This window comes from Corvus brachyrhynchos, unplaced genomic scaffold (assembly GCF_000691975.1).
Source record: "Corvus brachyrhynchos isolate BGI_N302 unplaced genomic scaffold, ASM69197v1 scaffold262, whole genome shotgun sequence".
Classification (NCBI taxonomy): domain Eukaryota; kingdom Metazoa; phylum Chordata; class Aves; order Passeriformes; family Corvidae; genus Corvus; species Corvus brachyrhynchos.
In genome coordinates, this window is record NW_008236626.1 from 2,923,740 (window position 1) to 2,944,002 (window position 20,263).

Below are 20,263 nucleotides of genomic sequence, written 5' to 3' on the forward strand. Positions count from 1 at the left end.
TATATATATATATATATATATATATATATAAATATATAATTTTATTAAAGGTCATTAGGAGGTAACTTTAAATATTTGTGTCCCTAGAATTTCTACAAGAGCATTAACCGTGAGGAGATGTACATCAGGTATGGCAACCATGCTATTGGATCTCTTTTGGAGAGGGCAATAATATTGTCCTGTGAGTTCTGGTTTTATTGTTGCGCTGTGATTTCTGTACTTAATGTTACTTTACCATCCACAATGACTCTGTGGCAGCCCTGGCCTCATCTGCATTCTCATTCTGTTGTTAGCTTGGCCTTCAGCAATTGGGAATCTATGCTATGTATTCAGCAAAGGCATTTTTTCCCCCAAGAATTAACTTGTAATTGGTCAAATCACTCAACATTCATTGTCTATTGTCTAAAATTAAGGAAGTACAGATAGATTTGAGGTTTGAGGGAGGGTGTATCATGCATTTAGGATGGCAGAGAAAACATTCTAGTTTTGTAGAATGGCCCAGTCTGCTGAGTGTCCTTCAATATGCAGCACTCCACGGGCAGGGCTGCAGCTGAGGCTGTAAATTTCTGTGAGAGCTGCAAATTCCTTCAGATGTGACATGGCCTCTTGCTGTCTCCAAGAGTTCTGCATATGGGCTGCAGCAGATCTTGCTGCTTCAAAAGCTCCCTGTTTCTTGCCTCTCCTCCCCTGCAAAATCTGCAGAACAAAGCCCCAGGTCCCAGCTGAAATGAGCTCTGGAGGTGGTTCAGAGCTAACCTTGGAGCTGTGAGGCGGAGGGGCTGGGGGGCAACAACGCTGCCCCTGCGGGCATTGCTGAGGGGAAACTTTCTGTGGGGCTGGCAGCTGGGAATGGGAGTGCCTTGAACTGGCACAGCAGGGTGGCAGAGCTCCCGTGCCTCAGAACTCCTGGTGTGAGTTAGAACACAGCGTGCAATTTTTCTTCCTGGCTGCAGTAGATGCAGCTTGAGCTCCACGGTGGGCAGTGGTTGTGCTGGAAGCAGCAACGCTGCCCTGGGGATCACAGAGAACATTCAGCTTGGAGCTCTCCTGCCCCCAGCACCTCCCGGGTTGTACAGCGCCTGTTCTGCCTTCCTGGGCTGGTATTTTCCACTTTCTCCGTGCCCCTGTTATCTGCTGTGTTTGCATCTGGAGAATGTGTGCCTGCAGGTAAGCAGTGCTGCAGGGGAAGGCACCTGTCCTGAGTAACCCTCCAGGAATATTGCACTTGGAGGCCTCTCTTAGACCTTGAGTGCAGCAATCCTTCCTCTGAGGAGGAGCTGACCGCAGCTCACAGGAGGAGGACGCCTCTTTCTCCTCCTTTTGTGCACAAAGTTTCAGCACACAAAGGAGCACAGCAAAGTGTGAGCAAATGCCCAGAGCCTCAACCCCCCTCAGTGTCCTTGAGGACGCTTTGGGGAGTCACAGTGTGACATTTACGGAGTTTCCTGTTATCTGGAACATTTTGACACTCAGTATTCCAGTCATGTCAGTATCCAGTCTAATCCTTGCTCTCTCCTCTATCAGGTATTTGTATAAATTGCGAGATCTTCATTTAGATTGTGAGAATTACACAGAAGCAGCATATACCCTTCTACTCCATACGTGGCTCCTGAAGGTTAGCTTTTCTAAACTCAATGTAAAATTAAGCTTTTGCAATTTTAAATTTTAATATATTAAAGTGAATGTCTTATTATCTGATTTACTGCATATTAGTTATTTTCCACAGGGGTATTCAAGTTTCTGGTTAGAAATACTGCAGTAGGTCATACAAAACTAACATTAATTGTTGAAATTTTATTTTCAGTCAGTGAATAAAAGCCATATATTGCTGAAACTAAATATGGTAGCAAAAATAGTTTTTCTTTATAGTGAGAACATTGTGTACAAATGTAGTTTTCATTTTGGTAATTTCTAATATAACAGTTATGAAAATTAAACACAGTTCCAGCTATCACAAAGGGTCACCTAACTTTTAATTTTAAATAATATGGATTACATAACCAAGTTGTGTTGGCTTTCTTTTGTAGCTGGTAATTAATTCTTTTTCAGTACAAGTATTGTTCATTACCAGTGTAACTGACAGTATCAATTGAAATGGTCAGTAAGATCCATTTCCATTACAATGGAATATTCCAAATTTAAATGCTCTTCAGCAAAAACGTGATACTTCTTATGGAATTTACTTTAGTGCAGAACTATATAAATTTGTGCTTTTTTGCTTAAACTTCATTTTGATTTTTTTATGATTGTACAAATATGAGGTATATTGTATGTCTTGGTATAGACAAAGATAATAGTATATGAAATATTTTAATACAAAAAATCAAAACTAAGTCAGTCAAGATGATAGCACTGAAAAAAAAGGAACTAATTTTCTCACATGGATTTTTATATAAAATTTGTAGGTGGGACAAGGATGGGCAGGTGTAACATTTTAATATATTTTTTAAATATTATGTGTGGTGCTGTATCACGTGAAATACAGCATTTGTCTGACGAGGCAGTGAATACAATCCCTGTGCCTTTCCCAGTTTGTCTGAGGATGGGTAAAAAAGACTTGGGAAGAAAACACTTAGAAGAGCCCAGGGGACCAGACCTTGTGGCAGTGGGGATTTTGTTGTGAAACACTGAGCTTTAAAATTCTTTTTGATGTGTTCTCATTCTCAGTGGTCAGATGAACAGTGTGCACCCCAAGTCATGTCAACAGAGTTCCAGTGCTCACAGACCTACAGACACTTGAAAGAGAATTTGTATGAAAAGATCATAGAATACTTTGACAAAGGAAAGGTAGGTCTGGAGAGTTCTTCCCTTCCAAATCTCTCTGCTGTGCTGCTCTGAATAGTCATGTTTAACGAATGTGCCCTGGATAAAAAACATTGGTGAGGAAAAGCTTCTTTGAAATGTGGGTCAAGTAAAAATTGTGTCCTGCAGGCTTATTCCCAGAGTGTATCCGTTCCATAGGAGCATGTTCCTTCAATAACCTCGTTCACAGAGAAAGAGGGCTAATGTTTCAGCACATTGTCACAAGCATCTCTGTCAGGCACCAACAAAATACAATAAAAAACGTTGAATCTACTTCCCTTTATAAAGAGAAGAATATGGACTACACAGATTCCATTTCGAAACCACTTGGCCCTTATCTCAAAAAAACTCCAGACAGTTCAAAATAGACATATTTGTTTCAGAGAGGACTAAGAATTGGATCCTAAAATTAAAATGTAGTAGATTGATGTTCAATACCTCAGTTTAGTTCAATTTAAGACAAAAAAATGTTAATAAAATTACCTGTAAGTGCAATCGTATTAGACCTGAGAATTTTGGAAATAAAGCAAAGGAGAAGCTCTGCAGTGCCAGACAATTAATCTCGTGACCCAATGCAACCTTTAAGTCATTATGTCTTGTTCAGCCAGAGCCAAAGGTGCGATGGGGAAGACAATTCATTACTGTTTCTCTCAAAAGTCCTTCCTATAACTTACAAGGTAGAAAGTTTCAGCTTCTCAGGTTTTCTGTTGGCATCTGCAGTAACTGCACTGCAGCAGTGCCCACCTGCTGTCCCAGGAGAACCCAACCCTCCCAATTCCTGATGTGCAGCACCCAGCACTCAGATTCACACCACGGCCAAGGACCCAGCTGCCAGGGCCAGGAATACCTGGCCAGAGAGCCCATGGCACCACATGAGAATGGCCTGATGTCTGACTGGCAGTGTCCTTTCAGCAGCAGAGAATTCTGCTCAGGGACACCTTTGTGTCCTCTGTTCTGACTAGGTGAGGAGACAGAATTTGAGAAATATCTTCACAAGAGGGAGTTTGTTCCTGCTTTAAGACCACTTTGGTGAAGTGCCCAGAGCAGATGAGAGAAGCAGTCCTGGTCTTTCAGTGACCATCACTGTAGGAGGCAGCCGTTGTGTGGAAAGAAAGAAGCTGCTACTCAGGGCAAGTGGCAATTTAAGACTTGTGGTTATTTAGCTGACGAGAGCTGTCATGTACAAGGCTCCCAATGATTATGGATGCTGCAGGATGTTTTGTGAAATGGTGTGTGTTTTAAGGACAGGCAGGTGTCACCCCCCTCATAAACTGCTCTGTGCTTGGGGTATGTTCTGAATGTTATCACCTCAGTGATTTGCTCTTTTTTTTTTCCTTTAATGTATCTGAAAGGTAAGATGATTTTTTTTAAATGTTACTCTAATAATAAAGTAGGTTTACTTATTCCTTCCTGTAATGAATCATAAAACACTTTTATTTTTTAACATTAATCTGCTTTCCTTAAGTTTATGATTGCCCTGAGTCTTCCACTTTAAATGTGCAGTTAATAAATGACTGCACTTTAAAGACAACATAATCAATAAAACTGCAGTTAAACTCTGATGTATTAAAAACTCGTTTTTTGGTACTGAATTTACTTTTTGAACGTGTGGTTGCATTGCAGATGTGGGAAGAAGCCATATCTTTATGCAAAGAACTTGCAGAGCAATATGAAAAGGAAGTTTTTGACTATGAACTTCTAAGTCAAAACTTGGTAAGATTATATATAGATCTTCAGATCATTGCAGTCCAGAAATTAGTGCCTTTCAGCTATCAGACAGCAGAGCTGCCTATGAGCTTGTGCTCTACAATGGATTTTTAATTCATTTGTTGAAGAGTTGCTGTTTCACTGTAACAATCCAGTGGTAAAGGCTCATAAATGACTATTGGTTAAAGTTGCATGAGCATCTGTTTATTGAGGTATTTTGAAATGTCTGTAGATGAAATAAACATGTTCTCACCTAGGGAAATTTAAAGGCAGCATTTTGAAGCCGCTGTACTGCCTTAGAGTAGAAAGAACACCTGGGTGAACTTTTCCCCCTAAATTTTTCTTTAGATTTTACCAGCTTGGATCTTGACAAGCCTGAAGAATTCTATCCTAATCAGGACTGTGGAAGTATTACAGCACAAGGAATTAGAACTAGGTCCAAAGGCTGGAAGGAAATTTTTGAAGGGAAATAAAATATTCAGTTATTCATTTTCCTTTAAATTTAATGAATCCAAAAAATTCCAGCCCCACAAACCATTTTTATTTCTACTCCCAATATTTCACATTTGCATGATTTTTAACAAATGTTTAGGGCTCATTCCATAGATATCCCTGAATCTTCCACAGAGAAACTGTGGAATCAAAACATGGTGTTCCTGAATGGTGCTGTGTGTAAAAAATGCGCTGTGTGTCTTTTGCTCTGTTTTTATCATGAACTAGAAGATATTTTTGCTAGTTTAAGTTGCAGTGCTGTGTTCTCACAGACATAACACCTAAATGACACTTGGTATTTTATGGAAGAAATTGTTCTAAGCCCTTTATAGGGTGTGTGCCCTTAATATGAGGCTACAGTAAAAACTGGAGTTGATCCCATACTTTGGGAAATATTTGAGGCAGGGAGTTTCTCCAAATGTATTATTTCAGTAATTCTATCAGTGGCCAAGGATGACTTTGGTGTTTTCTTTTCTCCTAAGTTAAGGGCAAACCCAGTTTTGAGGCCAAATATGAAGGTTGAAGCCATACCCCTTTCACTGTGTATCATATTTGCATATAAATGTAAACAGTGTTTAACGTCCCCCAGCAGCAAACTGTGTGATAACTGATTATTGCTACAGCTCATCAGCTGAGAGCTGATAGCTCTTGCTTGTGTAGTAGAGGTTAAAAATGCATAGATAAAACCCCCAAACACAAGTAATTACAGTTGGTTTTGCTTTCAGATCCAGCAAGCAAAGTTTTATGAAAACATCATGAAAATTCTGAGGCCTAAACCAGACTATTTTGCTGTTGGATATTATGGCCAAGGATTCCCAACATTTCTAAGGGTAAACTTGTTTAAATTCTTACTTTTTCATGTATTTTCATTCTTCTTTTCTTTTCCTGTTTTCCTCATGATTAATGTCCAGATTCCTTTTTTGCCCTCTGATATGCATTGAGCTGACATATTCATACCAACTGTCTTGTACTGCTCTAAGTTTTTTCCTGAACTGCAACAGTTCCTACTTTAGGACAAAAATGGTAAGTTTGAGCTGGTTTTATTCAACATATGCTGAATCTACTCTGTTTTCTTTACTTTTCTCCAGTTTTGACTACCATGTAGGAAATCCAGACTCCAAAGGCTCTTTTTTTTTCAAGAAACCTGACAAACTAGGGAAGCAGTGCACAACTAGGTTGTACCATAGGTTTTTAAAAGGTCATTGTTTTAACCACAGTAGTGCATGAGTTCCGAGCATAAAAATAACCTAAATATTTGGTGTTTCTTACTACTAAAACCCCTCTTACATACAACAATGAATAGGGTGGCTTTCTTCACACTTGGAAAGCAACGAGAGGCCCTGATTTTGAAGTTTAAGGGCTAAAGCTGCCTTGAAAACACTGGGAAAACAGTGAAAGGATGCACCAGTGTTATTGTTTTCTGAGTAATAAAACTCCAGGGTCTCTGGAGAATCAGTGCTGCTTTCCAGCACCTGGTAAAAATGGTGTTTGGCTTTAGAGTTGATTAATATTCAAAAACCAGAAACACCCATTCCAAAATCTGAACACTGCTGTGCCTTTGTGCCGATTACCACGAGCCTGTAACTTCTGCCTCAGCACCACCCAGCCCAGGAAATAACTCCTTATTCCTTGCAGAACAAAGTGTTCATCTACCGTGGGAAGGAGTATGAGAGGAGGGAGGATTTCCAGGCCCACTTGATGAGCCAGTTTCCCAGTGCTGAGAAGATGAACACGACTGCAGTGCCCGGAGAGGATGTGAGGAACTCTCCTGGTCAATGTATCCTTGGACACTTGGGAGATTGCAGAGGAAGGAGGGTTGGGAAACCTTGTTCTTAGCATGAGCTTATCTGTGTGAAACACTGATTTCCTGGAAAGGTTGAAAGTTTACTGATGTGGCAGCTCAGTTTGCAGTTTTACTTACACATCCTCCATGTCTTTTATGGTTTGTACCTAAGAGAGCTGCTGTTTTTCTAGCAGTTCTAAGGAAACTGTCTCTTTCATTCATCACAGAAACATTTAGGTTGGAAAAAACCTTTAGGATGGAGTCCAGCCAAAAACCTTGTTCACCCATGTTCCCAAGTGCTGCATCTACATGTCTTTTAAATCCCTCCAGGGACGGTGACTCAACCCCTTCCCTGGGCAGCCAGTGCTAGGGCTTGACAGCCCTTCTGGGGAAGAAAATTCACTGTAGTTCATACATGGTTCAGCTTTATTTTCTTCAAATGGCAAAACCAGTGTCACACACTTGAAGAGACTCAGTTTAAAGCAGCAAATTGTCTATTACCTCCTATTCATAGCTGTTGTGTCTTGATATTAAATTCATGTCTTCCTTGAGCATTGCTCTGCCTGGCACCACACTTTGGTATCACCTCTCTTTCTTGGCAGCATAAACATGTCCTAAGTCCCTCAGAAATTTTTTTAGGAAAATTAACTCACAAAAACTGTTAACCAATTTTTAGAATGGCATCAATTAATCTTGGTTAGAATAACACTGATTATCTTCTGATTTGAGTCATTATTGACTGAGCAGATATGGGATCACCTCATTGTATCAGACATTTTTTATTTGGATGCTGATTTTCCTTTGTTAATTTTCAAGGTGATGTTGTAACACTTCACATACTCTCTTGAGTCTTTTCTGGTGGAACCTTCTGGAGGAGAAAGGGAATACTTTCTTTTCACACTGTTGGGACTGAAGTGGGAGTATTACAGGCTTGTCTAAAATAGTACATTAGGCTTGAAAGCCAAGCTCTCCCAAGTCTGTCTTGCATCTTAACTAATTAAATTTTTTTTGGATATCACCTGCTTCAGTCCTTAAGGTAAAATTTGCTCATCTATTCACAAGGAGAAGGACATAGGCACCACTACTACACTTATGCAAAAAGATCTAACCAGAGGGCATGAGTTTCAAACATACTGAAATGTGTAAGAATGTGATATATTTACTTACAAATACAGCATTCAGATTTAAAAAACAGCACTTCCATAGAAAAAGGAAATCTCAAGTAAAAGGGCTGTTCAGTTACAGATTTCAGAATTAAATGTTAACCATCATGACTTTATTCATGCCTAAAGCTACACAGTGAAACTGTTAAGATCAGATATGGTTGATGTTATTTTTGTAAGTTGCCTGAGCTTAAAAATTTAATGAATGAGTCAGTGTGATAAATTCTGCTGCAGATATTCAAGCTCAGGAAATAATAAAAATATGCAGTTCAAAATTAATATGTATTCACTGGTTACTACCGGCAGATTTTTCCTTTTTTAGCCAAGGAAATGCCAGAAACGAAACCCTGAACACTTCAGATTTTTCATCACAACATGTCTTTTTTATTATTATTATTATTATTTCCCTTGTAGCCTACAGTATTTCATACTAATAGTTAATAACATGTCCTTAACTTTCACAATTTCAGATATCCAGTGTTTTACAGTGCAGCCAGTCCTGGAGGAGCAGCCTAGATTCAAAAATAAGGCAGTGCCTGATCAAATCATAAAGTAAGTGAATTTCTGTAATAGATAGTGTAGTGAAAATCAGTCCATATTCCTAAACTGACAATCATTATTTTGTGAATTCAGTCATTTTCCAATGAATCTTAGAGTTTTTATTGTCTTAATTTACTGACTTATGTATCCATAGAATCAGAGAACAATTTGTGTGGGAAGGGACCTTCACAGGCCACCCAGTTCAATCCCCCAGGGACAATGCTCAGAGCTCCACCCCATCTCTCTGGGGTATTCCCCAGGAATTTCATGAGAGCCTGTACCCATCTACCACTGAAGAAATAACTCGTGGATGCAGGGACAGAGGTGGAATCTGTGCTTTGGGTCAAAGGTACTGAGTTTTCAACACGACTCAGACAAGTGGTGGAGACAGGGCTCTTGGATGTAACTGGCAGTGTGAGAGTGGTTGAGTTGGAGGCTCTTGAACAGAAGAATCTTGTTGTGTCTTGTCTGGTCAAGTGCAGAATAACGGTGGCAAAATGGTTTCTGCTGGTGCTATGGAGTATGGGTTTTGTAAAGGAATAAAGGAAATGAATTGACCAAAGTATTTTGAGAACAGACTGGCCAAGAGCTGCTTCCAAACCAGTTGTGCCCTTGGTCTGCAGCCCTCTCTATGGAATCTTTACTGAAGTAGCAACTGACTCAAAGGGGAAAAATAAGAATCACCTCCCCATATACAATACAGTAAATAAAGCAGATCCAAGCACAGGTCTTGTGTGGCAGGATTTTAAAATAAACAAACGCATAAACACCAAAACAAAACCCTACCCAAAAAGCCACAAAAAAATTGTGGTCCTAATTTCAACTTGATTCATTTTCAAATCAGTAACTGAAAGGCAGATTATAAATGTGGTCCTGTTTGACCAGATTTCAGCGTAGAGCCAGCCACACTTCAAACTGCTGCTGTTTATGTAGCCAAGTGTTCCATGTAGAGTATAATCTCTGCTCATATGGGAGATTTTGTAATGGTTTGTCTCAGCTGCAGAATTCAACCAAACTGCTGATAGCATCTGGTCTTGGAGATTTATTTTTATGAGTGTACCTTATTGGGCATTTAATTGTTTGTTACATTAGGCGATGAGAATGCATTTATTCTATCAAAGAGCTTCAAAATATCTGTCCTTTCAGATGGAACTGCATAAAGTGGTCTGACTCAGTGTGGCAGTATTTTCCAGTTACTTTTCTTTACTGATGAAGAAAATCTTAGCAGTTTGGATCAGAAATCATAGTTTCCAATGAGCTAACACACCATGGTTTGCTTAACTCAGATGTTTGGGGCTTCTCCATTTGTTTTTCTGGGCTTTCAAAATACAGTTCAGTTTTACTGAAAGAGATTTCCTAGATTGTTTTATTTTTCTCTGCAAAATTAGCTTTTACTTAACATGGGTTTAAATTTAATTCATCTTTAAAACAAATAATAAAAACCCAAAGGAGAGATTTTTCTGTGGACAGCAAAATACTTAGCCAAAACTCTGCAGATTCAGTACTAAAAGTCAAGTGGTTGCAAGTTTAGTGGAAAGGTGTGCTCACAATGATGGAGAATGAATCATTGGCTGACCATAACTCAAATTTGCAAAGGATCCTTTACATTGGTGTACCCCTCTACAAGTACTTATATACATTCTATTTTCTGTCACAAGAAATTGTTATTAATGGCTTCGGTTGTTTAATTTATTGAATGTTGTTCAGCATTGTGAGCAGGATTGTTAGACAAGATTAAACTGCTTTGTCATGTGCCATGTTCCAGTCCACGGGGAAAATACCAGCTCTGCTCAGTCAGTTGTTTTGAATGAAAGCGACTCCTTCCATAAACCAGGATAAAGCTGGCACGTGCCACAGCAAGAGGACAGGAGAGGAGAATTCTCTAGTCCTCCTGTAGATTTGAACATTAATCTGGAAGTTCTGGAATATTTACACCTGGGAAATACACCCAGTCACAAGTTGAAGCTTAATATTTGTAAAATACTGTGTATTGACCCTGATCTGTAGGTAAAGTGATGCTTTCTGAGTTTCCAGTAAAGTCCTTTGTCATTGAGCAGTAAATTTGCTTTTAATTAAGAACTCAACTACTCGAAATATTTCTCTGTGATAACAAGATCCATTAATTTCTGGGTTCTGTATTTTACAATAGTCGTTTTCAAATCTTTCAGCTTTTATAAGTCAAACAATGTACAACGGTTCCACTATTCAAGACCAGTCAGAAAAGGATCTGTTGACCCTGAAAATGAATTTGCTGTAAGTAAATTAATGACAAGGTGATGGATGTAGTTCTGGTAACTGTGACTGAATTGTGATCCTAGCTCCTTTCTTAGGCTCAGATTACTCATTACAGACACTTTTAACTTTAAGATCTGGTTCAGAAAAACCAAATGCAAGACTTCTCTACTTCAGCATGACTCCTGTGTACTTAATTAGACATCACTGTTTCAGTTGCAGGTAAACATTATGTAGTTAAGCATGTTCAGCATGTTTGTGTTTAGCAGTAACATTTTCTGGTACAGATTTTCATTATGAAACAAGGTGACATGTAAATAAATATCAAATGCTTTGCTGCTTGTGGTTTGCAACACTTCCATCAGCTGCCACCCTGACAATGAGGTGAGTGTTGCCTGCTTTCATCAGTCCTGTGCAATCTCGACTGATGAGAGAACTGCCTGTGTCATTTTTACTCCCATGCCTAATGGCTGAATGCTGAGGAATGGCCCTCACTCTTCAAATAATCTAAGAAATCTATACCACCATGAATTACTTTTCAATGTTAAGCATAAAAATGTGGTAAGTTTCTGTAATTTCACTTTACAGGTGTCTGCTATTTTATGGTTTGTTTTGAAAAGCATCCCATCCGATCCTTATGGCTAAAGCTGGGCTCTTGGCATACTGGTGGGAAAAGCCTTTTTTTTCCAAAATGTACAATTTCTGTTATGTGTGTGCTGATTAACAGAGTCAACACTTTCATGTAAGAGCTTCCTACCTGCTGTTAAATCAACACTTCACACACAAACTCTACCCTGACATGCCAGAATGTATTGTCAAGACTCAGGATGCACCTTGACTTCCTTTCCAAACTAGAGAGGTTTGAGCTCCTATATACCTTGAAATAGTTTTACAAAAACTAAATTATTGATGTTTTCATTGTTGATGATAATAGATAAGATGCATGTTTCCTTCAAAGAGGTGGGAATTGGGATAGGTGGAAGTGTCTTCATTACCTCTGTTATGGTGTTTCTCAGTACTGGCAGTTTTGATGAGCTGATACTGAAATAAGGAGCAGTATGGTAAATGAAACAGTGTCTATTCCAAACTATTCTAAAATACCAACAGCCAATCTTGTTCAAAAAAGAAAAATTAGAGGAACAAAAACAAAGTCAGAATGCTGGCAAGTTGTTACAGGGCTATTACTGCTTTTAATTGCAGAAATACCTTTTGAACATGAAGGGAGGAAATATAATCTGGGTAGAGGCGAGAGCAGTTTGTTCAATGTCAGTCATTCCATCTGTACTGGCAAAAATAGGAATACAGACTAAAAGATTCAAGGGCAATTTTCTTTTTCCCATGCTTTGTGCGGGCTCTGTGCCTGAAGATGGCCTAATCTGAAATCAGGAAAATTATTTGTGCAAGTTGCTGTGCTAGATTAAATTTGCAGTGTCTTTTTATGCAAAAATATGCATGTTTTCCATCTACATCCATTTCACTCTGACATCTCAGAAGGCAGAAAAGATTAAAGTTTCAATCCTGAACTATCATTTTCTCCTGCTGTGTTTTTTTAATAGTCTATGTGGATTGAGAGGACATCATTTGTTACAGCCTACAAACTTCCAGGAATCCTGCGCTGGTTTGAGGTGGTCACCATGTCACTTGTGAGTATTAACGTGCTCAGAGCCCATCCAGCTTGCAGCCATTGAATCCTCATGTCCAGGCCAGCTTGCAAAACCATCACACAAGGCTACTGTAGCTTATTTTATACATACAAAACTTGTTATTTACCTTTAATTTTTCTACTGTTCAATACATGATCAACATATCTTATGTCTGATTTATAGTTTCAGGACCAAGTCCTAAGAGAATTGAACTGTGTCGGTTTGCTGAATTGCAAAACTGTTGTTCATTTGTGGGATTTTTATAAAACCAAAAAGACCTGTTTATATCTTTATGAACCTTAGAAGTCTTTTGTCTCTTACAGTCCACAATTAGTCCTTTAGAGAATGCTATTGAGACTATGTCCACGACGAATGAAAAAATTTTGATGATGATTAACCAGTACCAGAGTGATGAGAACCTCCCTATTAATCCACTTTCCATGCTTCTGAATGGAATTGTTGATCCAGCTGTTATGGGTGGCTTTGCTAAATATGAGAAGGTAGGAGCTTTGGAGTCACTGCAAAGAACATTCTCACGTGCATCATTTCATAATCCTCCTACATCCTTTGTTAAAGGGGTAGCGCAGTGTGGATGGGGAATAGGAAAGCCATAATTCCATCAGTTAAGGGATCCTCATATCATCCTTTCCTGGTCACCTCTGTCTTTGAAAGCAAACCAAAATAACTGAAGCCATTAATTGATGTAAATCATGATACTCCAAATCTGTGCCTTTTTAGTTTTGCTGTAAACTTAACAAAAGAAATGATAATTGGGTTTCATAATAAGGGTCTCAAACTCAGAAGTGTTGGATAAAGACCTAACACATTTTAACCAAAAAGAGCACCTCAGCTCCCAACTGATAGAGGGAGGAATTCTCACCAGCAGCATCTGGCTAAGGACCATGCAGATGTCTCTCCTCTTTGATGACCAATATTATGATCACCAGCTAGGCTCTGTGGATTAATGATTGATTTCTTTACCTGTCAAAATGATGGACTGTATTTATTTTTATTTTTTTTTGTGTTTAAGGCTTTCTTTACAGAAGAATATATCAGAGACCATCCAGAGGATGAAGAAAAGCTGAATAGGCTCAAAGATCTGATTGCTTGGCAGGTAATTTCTCACTGACAGCCACCACTGAGGCTTCACCAGTGGCTCCTTTGTGCCATTCCTCTCTAGCAGGAGAAGATAGCATTGAGATGATTGTATCATTTCCACTTTTTTTTACCCCATGAAACGTATTTTGTACACATCTGGAATGGTTTATCAAAAGCCACATATAACAGGCTACATTTATGGTTAAAAGGGCCAGGATTTCCAACTTGGGTTGTATTCCTGAAGACAAAACTGAGAGCATGACAAAAGTCATAATGATTTCATGAATTTGTGGAGTTGGCAAATGTCTCACACTCTCTTGGGAAACAACTCTTTCCTAGAGTATTTGCTTTCTGTGGAGGGTTTTTTTTCTTTTCTTTAGAAACCTTAATGGAGTGTTTGCTTCTCTCAGAAATTATTTTCATGCTCAATGACCCTTCAGGATAACTGCTATGTGTCTTCTGTGTGCAAATAGCATGGAAGACTATTCAGAAATACTTTTAAGCTCCATCTCCAGAGGAGAACTGAATATTCTCCCTATACTGGCAGCACTGAGGTTATTTGGGTTTACTCTTTATTATTTTATATATAGTGTAGATATGATAAGACAACCAGCCTGCAGAACCCTTTTGTCCTCAAGGAGGAAAATGCACCTATGGGAGGTAGTGGCAGAAAAAACTCTATTTTTGCTGAGATTCAAGGGAAAATGGCTCTTCCTGTTGACCTGATAATGATAATGGAGCAGAGAAAAACATGACCCCAGAAATGATCCATTCTATTTCCATTATCTAGTCCAAAATAGAAATCATTGCTATCAATAGATAGACAGAGGGATGGTAAGAAATAGTGAGATTTCATCTGGGGTTTTACTACCAGAAATGAATGGCTCAAGGTATTTCACCTCACATTACATGTCTCATTTTTTGTACTTACTCACAAAAACATCCCTGGAAACATCCAAGGTCAGGTTGGCTTTGAGCAACCTGCTGGGCTTGTCCCTGTCTATGGCAGGGAGTTGGACTGGGTGACCTTTAAAGGTCCCTTCCAACCCAAACTACTCAATGATTCTATGATTCTGTCTCTCTTTCATAGATGAGAAAGAGCAAAAATTTACCATTTATTCCTCTCTCAGCCTTGAAATGAATCTTCCAAATAGTTTAATGGAATTGTTTGTACTACTTTTTAATGTTTTTGAAGTTTCTTCCTGTTTCATTTTGATTCATCTCAGTTTGGTTATTAGTTTGAGTCGTACCTTTACAGTTTCTCCTGTGTCATTGCCCACCACACCTCTGTCTCTTGTGGCTTTCTGGCCATCAGAAGTACTCAGTGGATTAGTGGTATTGATTGACCATAACACCAGCTGTCATTAGGAAATAAGTGGTAATTTCTGCCTATCCCTGCAAATCCCTCTGAGGACAATCAGATCTGTCAGTAACAGATGGGCTTTAATACCACGTTTTTAAAAGTTATATTGAAATTGAACTTCCATGAAATATGACCAATGAGATGGGTGGACCAATGTTCCCAGTATTTACTGAGTCAGAACACAAAAAGGAAGCACGGAATATAAGTGGATTTTACAAAAAAACCCCAGATATTAATGCAAAGTACTAAAAGCTGAAGTAAAGCAGTTAGAAAAGGTTTGTGGCAGAAGGGGAGCTAGAAGTGTTTTACACAAATCTCACAACATTAAAATACATAGAATAGAGAAGACAGCCTCTGTGAGGCAGCCAACATTTTCAGAAATTTACTGGGAATACCCATTTTCCATGAGCCTTCTCCATCTTGTATTTGCTGCTCAAAGCCAATATCAATGGGCAAATCCACCTGCCAGTCACAGGAAGAGTTTTGCAGTTGATTTACCAGATAATTTAAACAGAGCCAGAGAGGTTGTTGGACCCACTTGAGAAGTCTCACCTTTTTTCTTCTTTTATTCCTCTTAAGATACCTTTCCTTGGGGCTGGAATTAAAATTCATGAAAGAAGAGTTTCTGATAATCTTCGTCCTTTCCATGACCGGATGGAGGAATGTTTCATGCACTTAAAAGTTAAAGTGGAAAAACAATATGGAGCCAGAGAATTGGTATTACTCTCCTTTTAACCTCTACCTCAATTTCTCTTTATTTAATATACATCTTGTTCTAAACAAAATCATGCTTTTTTTTTTTTTTTTTTTTTTGCTTGTGGGTTTTCTTGTGCTCTGAAGGTAGTAGGATCTGAGTTGCATCATCCAAGAGCTGATTCAATTCTCTGACACATCAAATATTCCTCATTCTGGAAGATTTTTACTGTATTTTATTGCAACTTAAAGTTGCAAGTCTTTTCAACCTTATTGAGGAAGTAAAAGCAAGTTCTTATGTTTGTTCTCTTTATTTTTTTTCTTAGTGGTTTAGGGCTTTGATCTGCAATTGATGTCTCCCTGTGCCAGCCACTTCCAGCTGTGCTGTGAAGTAAAACCTGCCGTGTGTATAATACTATAAATACTAGTTGAGAAGAAACTGAAGTATCTGGGAATTGAAGGATAACTTCTGAATACAAACTCCCCAGACAATTCTTGAATAAAATATTCTATCTGAGTTGTGCAGGCTAGCAAGAATGATGGTGCCTGGCTTTTGTGATTAAACACCAGTTACTTTGGAAATTATTTTATATTGTTGCTTTCAGCATTGGTGATTTTACAATAGGACTTATTTATACTGTTATAGGGGGAAAAGTAGCAAGTTTCTAACCTAAATTTTGGATATGTGCTGTGTTATATACCTATATGATGAAAATTCTATATATCTATCTGAGTATGGTTTTTGTTTTGCAATAATTTCCTTGAAATCATGTCATTGCGATGATAATTGCAATAACAGAGGCTGTAATCTACAATCAGCAATCTTGCCTCTTGCTTGAACCCTCCAGCACTCTTAGGGACCAGCACTTAAAAAACCCATCCTATTTAAAATTTTGAGGAGAATGTACTTTGTGAATTGAGTTTGGGAGGTTTGAAGAGTAAGAATTCATCCAGACACAAGATAACTCACAGTAATTAATGGGAGCAGACAACTCCTTTCATGCCAAGTGTTAAACATCTGCACAGTCTTCAAAACCTGGTGTGAAAAGGATGAATTAAAGATCCCAGGGTTGTTTGACAGAACGTGTTTCTCTTTTCCATCCTGTAGCCAGAGTTTGATGACAAGAGGGTCGGACGGCCAAGGTCGATGCTGAAATCCTACCGTCAGTTATCCTTTATCTCCATGTGTTCCATGAATTCAGACTGCAGTACTCCCAAAAAACCTGCTTCCGAAAGGTTGGTTGTAAATACAGTACAAATTCTTTTTCAGTCCTGTTTTTTAATCAGTTTTATGAAAGGAAACAAAAAGATTTTAAAAAAAGAATAAAGACCACCAGCAGCCTTTTCAGACAATACCAACATTATTTTTAACTGTAGCTATCACTTCCTCCAGGCTCAAAACTACAGCATTTCTATTTTAATAGACAAAATGTACTCAAGTGTCATTGAAAAAAAAAAACAAAGTGGCATTTCTTTTTCAGAAAATAAGTGTTTTAAAAATTAAATTACTTTTCAAAAATTTATGAAGATCTGGGGTTTTTTACAAGTTTCTTTTTATACAGCTTTTAACTTAATTAGCATCTTTTTGTTTATAAAATGTGAATAGGAAAGGAACAACCTTTACAAACTTGAAAAGGAGGTGGAACATTTTAGTAAAGTCTGTAGTAATGTAAAATGCTTTGCCTAATGTGCTTTAACTGCAGCACTGGAAAACAAAAAGACTTTTAAGTTTGAGAGAACAATTATGGGTATAGCTTTTCCATCCACAAATTGTTTTGTTCACTTTATAAATTGTCTTTCAAGTGCATAGAACTTCTTCCCAAACAGGATACGTATAAAACTGAACTTGTTGAGCAGTGTTTGATTATTTTTTTAAACATCTGATCTCCCTTTTTGAGTAGTTCACTTTGAAAAAGTCCAGTGGTGTATGACCCTAATGTGGAAGGGTTGCTTCTTAAGACACCCCTTTTTCATGCATGTTTGATGGCCAGCCCAGTGTTGAGCACTCCTCACATACTGAGATTCCTGAGGTTGCTTCTCCTGCCCTTCAGCTTCCCCTTCAGAAGGGTGGGGCAGGCAAACGTCATTTGTGTGCTGCAGTAAATCAGGACGCCTCTGACAGAACCAGAAAAGCCCACTGAAGCAACTGTATCAAGCACCTGGTTTTAATTCTTAGGATGCTGATTTGTTTCTGGGAAGCACAGGCCAGCAGACTCACCACACTACTTGATTTATCAATTTTTATGTTACAAAAGAAGTTCGGTCCCATGTTCCAAAGGCTGATCACATCAGCAGAGAAGGGAGTAAAGCCAGAACCAATTTCATGGGCTTTTTTTTTAATGAGAAGTAGCCCAATTTTTAAACTGTAAAAATTAAAGGAAGAGAGAAAGTGGAGGGGGGGTTAATCCCTGGGTGTGTGCATTCTTGTCCAATATGGTGAAACAAATAGGAGGATGCATTTAAAACATGGCAACAAATAGCAATACTCTCTTCCACTTTGGTTCTCTTACAACCAGAAGAGCATGTCTTGCTTTCAGCACCAGCATCACCACACATCAACTTGCCATGTGAGCTCCACTCTGTTTAATTTAGGAGTTCTTAAGCTGATGCACAAATCTTTAAACAGGGATTTGAGCTCATTTTAAAATTTTACATTCTTCGCTACATTTTAAGACAGTGTCATTCTGCCTGCAGGCATCTTATTTGTATCTCCACTTGCCAGCTGCTGAAGCACATCCTATGCTTTTTGCCAGCAGTTTGCAAGGCTGCCTAGAAAGTAGAAGGAAAGAATGACCTGCATTTATATTTCATGGGGAAATGACATCAGAATACCAGTGGCTTTTAAAATATCACTCAGCAACTTGTACTTTCTTTCTTTTGCTCCTGCAGCTTTGATCTGGAAGCAGTGCTACCAAAGCAAGTAAAAGCAGAATCAGAGGAGACTGCTCCACAAAATAATCCTCATCCTGAAGTCAAGATGAGAAAGTCCAAAAAAAGAACAAAAAGAAGCAGTGTGGTGTTTGCTGATGAGAAGACAGCAGCTGATATTTCTATCTCTGAGATGAAATGTGTATGTTACTGATTTAGAGTAGTATCTTATAATCCATTAAAATCCATTTCCTTAGAAAAAGAAAAATATATCCCAGAGAACTGCAGCTGTCATAAAGGGAAGTATGCAGGATGCAGAGATGATCTGCCCTGCCATGAATGAAACATGCAAGATGCTGTGGAGGAAACAAATCAGTGAGAAAATCAGAACATCTCTCCTGGCTTCTGGTGACAGATAACAGAGCTCTGAGGCTGCAGATGTGGAGCCTGGTTAGCTCAAAAAGGAGCACTGTGTTGGGAGGGTTAAGCTGCTTTCCTGTGGAGAGGCAATTGACTGTGCTGACATTTCATGGCAGCTCCTCGCAGTCAGGGCTATTTCAAAAGTGATGAGCCCTGTACGTTTTGTACCTTGTTATGGAACATACAGCTGTTAGGAAATTGCAAGATTGCAAACAGCATTCCTTAAATGGTGCCAGACTGAAGTTTGGAAGCACTGGCATCTCTCGCTCCATAGATCATCCGAGTGCTTTTATTGCACTGCTGGATCATTACAATGACTTATGTAACTTACACTGGGCCTTTTTATATATATAGTTTAATCCTCAGGAGAATTTTCTTTTGGTATATATCCTCTTGATACACAAGCCTCATCTAAATTAAAGAGTCAGGCAGTAACAGATTGCTGAGTTACATGGAGGGAGCATAAATAATTTGATCAACTGTTTGAAGGAATCATCAAAGGTAAAATGAATTGAGTAGAAAGCCAAGATTGTTTGGGGAAGCACAGAGAAACTCACAGATGATTATGACTGTCTATCACTGCATGTCCTTATGCAAAAGGGAGATAAGCACAGTCCTGCTTTGAGAAGCACTGATATACAAAACCAAGTAACACCTTTGGCTTTTGATTAAATTAGATAACACATACACCAAACTGTGGGGATCTCACTGTGTATTGAGTTAAAGGACTTTCTTCTGCTTCAAAAAAGCAGTGACAAGACTTTGCAGCAGCCAAGCTGGGTATGTTAATGCGATAGGGAAAAATGTTTTCAAAACTTAATTTTACTTTGCAGATCACACCCAGAGTTGTCTGATGGTATTATGCCAAAAATAGAGTAGGAATTCAGGTTTCAGATCACAGATTACTTCTGTAACTTTTTTAGAATATTTTTTTTCAATGTAGAATGAGAAGTTTCTAACTATAAATTATCTGAAAAATTGTTGCATGTTTTTAGATTGTATGTAGTATGATATATGGACCAAAGTCTCAGTTCATCATCTCAGTTCATGCTGTGGTTTTTTATTTAACAGCTGTCAAGGAAATATGAGTTCATGAGTGATACCAACCTCTCAGAACATGTGGTGGCACCTCAGAAGACTTCTGTCCTCAAGCAGATGAGCACTGTCAGTCGTTCTATGCCAACTATCCCAGGTAAGGTGCTTACACTAGGGTGAGAGTTCTGAACTTTACTGGGATGTTAAGAAAAAGCAATGAAGGGTTTGCTCCAAGCAGGGCTGGCAGCTCTCTCCATCCTTGTGAAATCCACTGGGACAAAGATTATAACTGAAGTGTGTACTGTGCATGTGAGGCTGGGCTGCTCCAAATGCTTGGTAACACCATACCTGTGCCAACATGCAAATTCTAAAACTGTTTCTTCTGGAGCTCCAAATGTCACTTCCTTGTACAGTGTGAGCATTC

At 38.7% G+C, this 20,263-nt stretch overlaps 1 protein-coding gene across 1 annotated transcript in view; it reads left to right on the forward strand.

Annotated features, from left to right (window-relative positions):
- The window catches only part of DOCK2 (dedicator of cytokinesis 2), a 157,717-nt gene that overhangs the window by 133,243 nt on the left and 4,211 nt on the right, over positions 1 to 20,263 (forward strand). Inside the window, exons 36-50 of the mRNA XM_008644215.2 lie at positions 88 to 128; positions 1,525 to 1,615; positions 2,668 to 2,787; positions 4,426 to 4,515; positions 5,727 to 5,831; positions 6,637 to 6,778; positions 8,418 to 8,499; positions 10,656 to 10,740; positions 12,276 to 12,362; positions 12,686 to 12,862; positions 13,393 to 13,476; positions 15,403 to 15,540; positions 16,625 to 16,752; positions 18,406 to 18,586; positions 19,876 to 19,996. Coding sequence (XP_008642437.1) covers positions 88 to 128; positions 1,525 to 1,615; positions 2,668 to 2,787; positions 4,426 to 4,515; positions 5,727 to 5,831; positions 6,637 to 6,778; positions 8,418 to 8,499; positions 10,656 to 10,740; positions 12,276 to 12,362; positions 12,686 to 12,862; positions 13,393 to 13,476; positions 15,403 to 15,540; positions 16,625 to 16,752; positions 18,406 to 18,586; positions 19,876 to 19,996 — 1,672 coding nt within the window. The remainder of the gene's footprint in view (positions 1 to 87; positions 129 to 1,524; positions 1,616 to 2,667; positions 2,788 to 4,425; positions 4,516 to 5,726; positions 5,832 to 6,636; positions 6,779 to 8,417; positions 8,500 to 10,655; positions 10,741 to 12,275; positions 12,363 to 12,685; positions 12,863 to 13,392; positions 13,477 to 15,402; positions 15,541 to 16,624; positions 16,753 to 18,405; positions 18,587 to 19,875; positions 19,997 to 20,263) is intronic.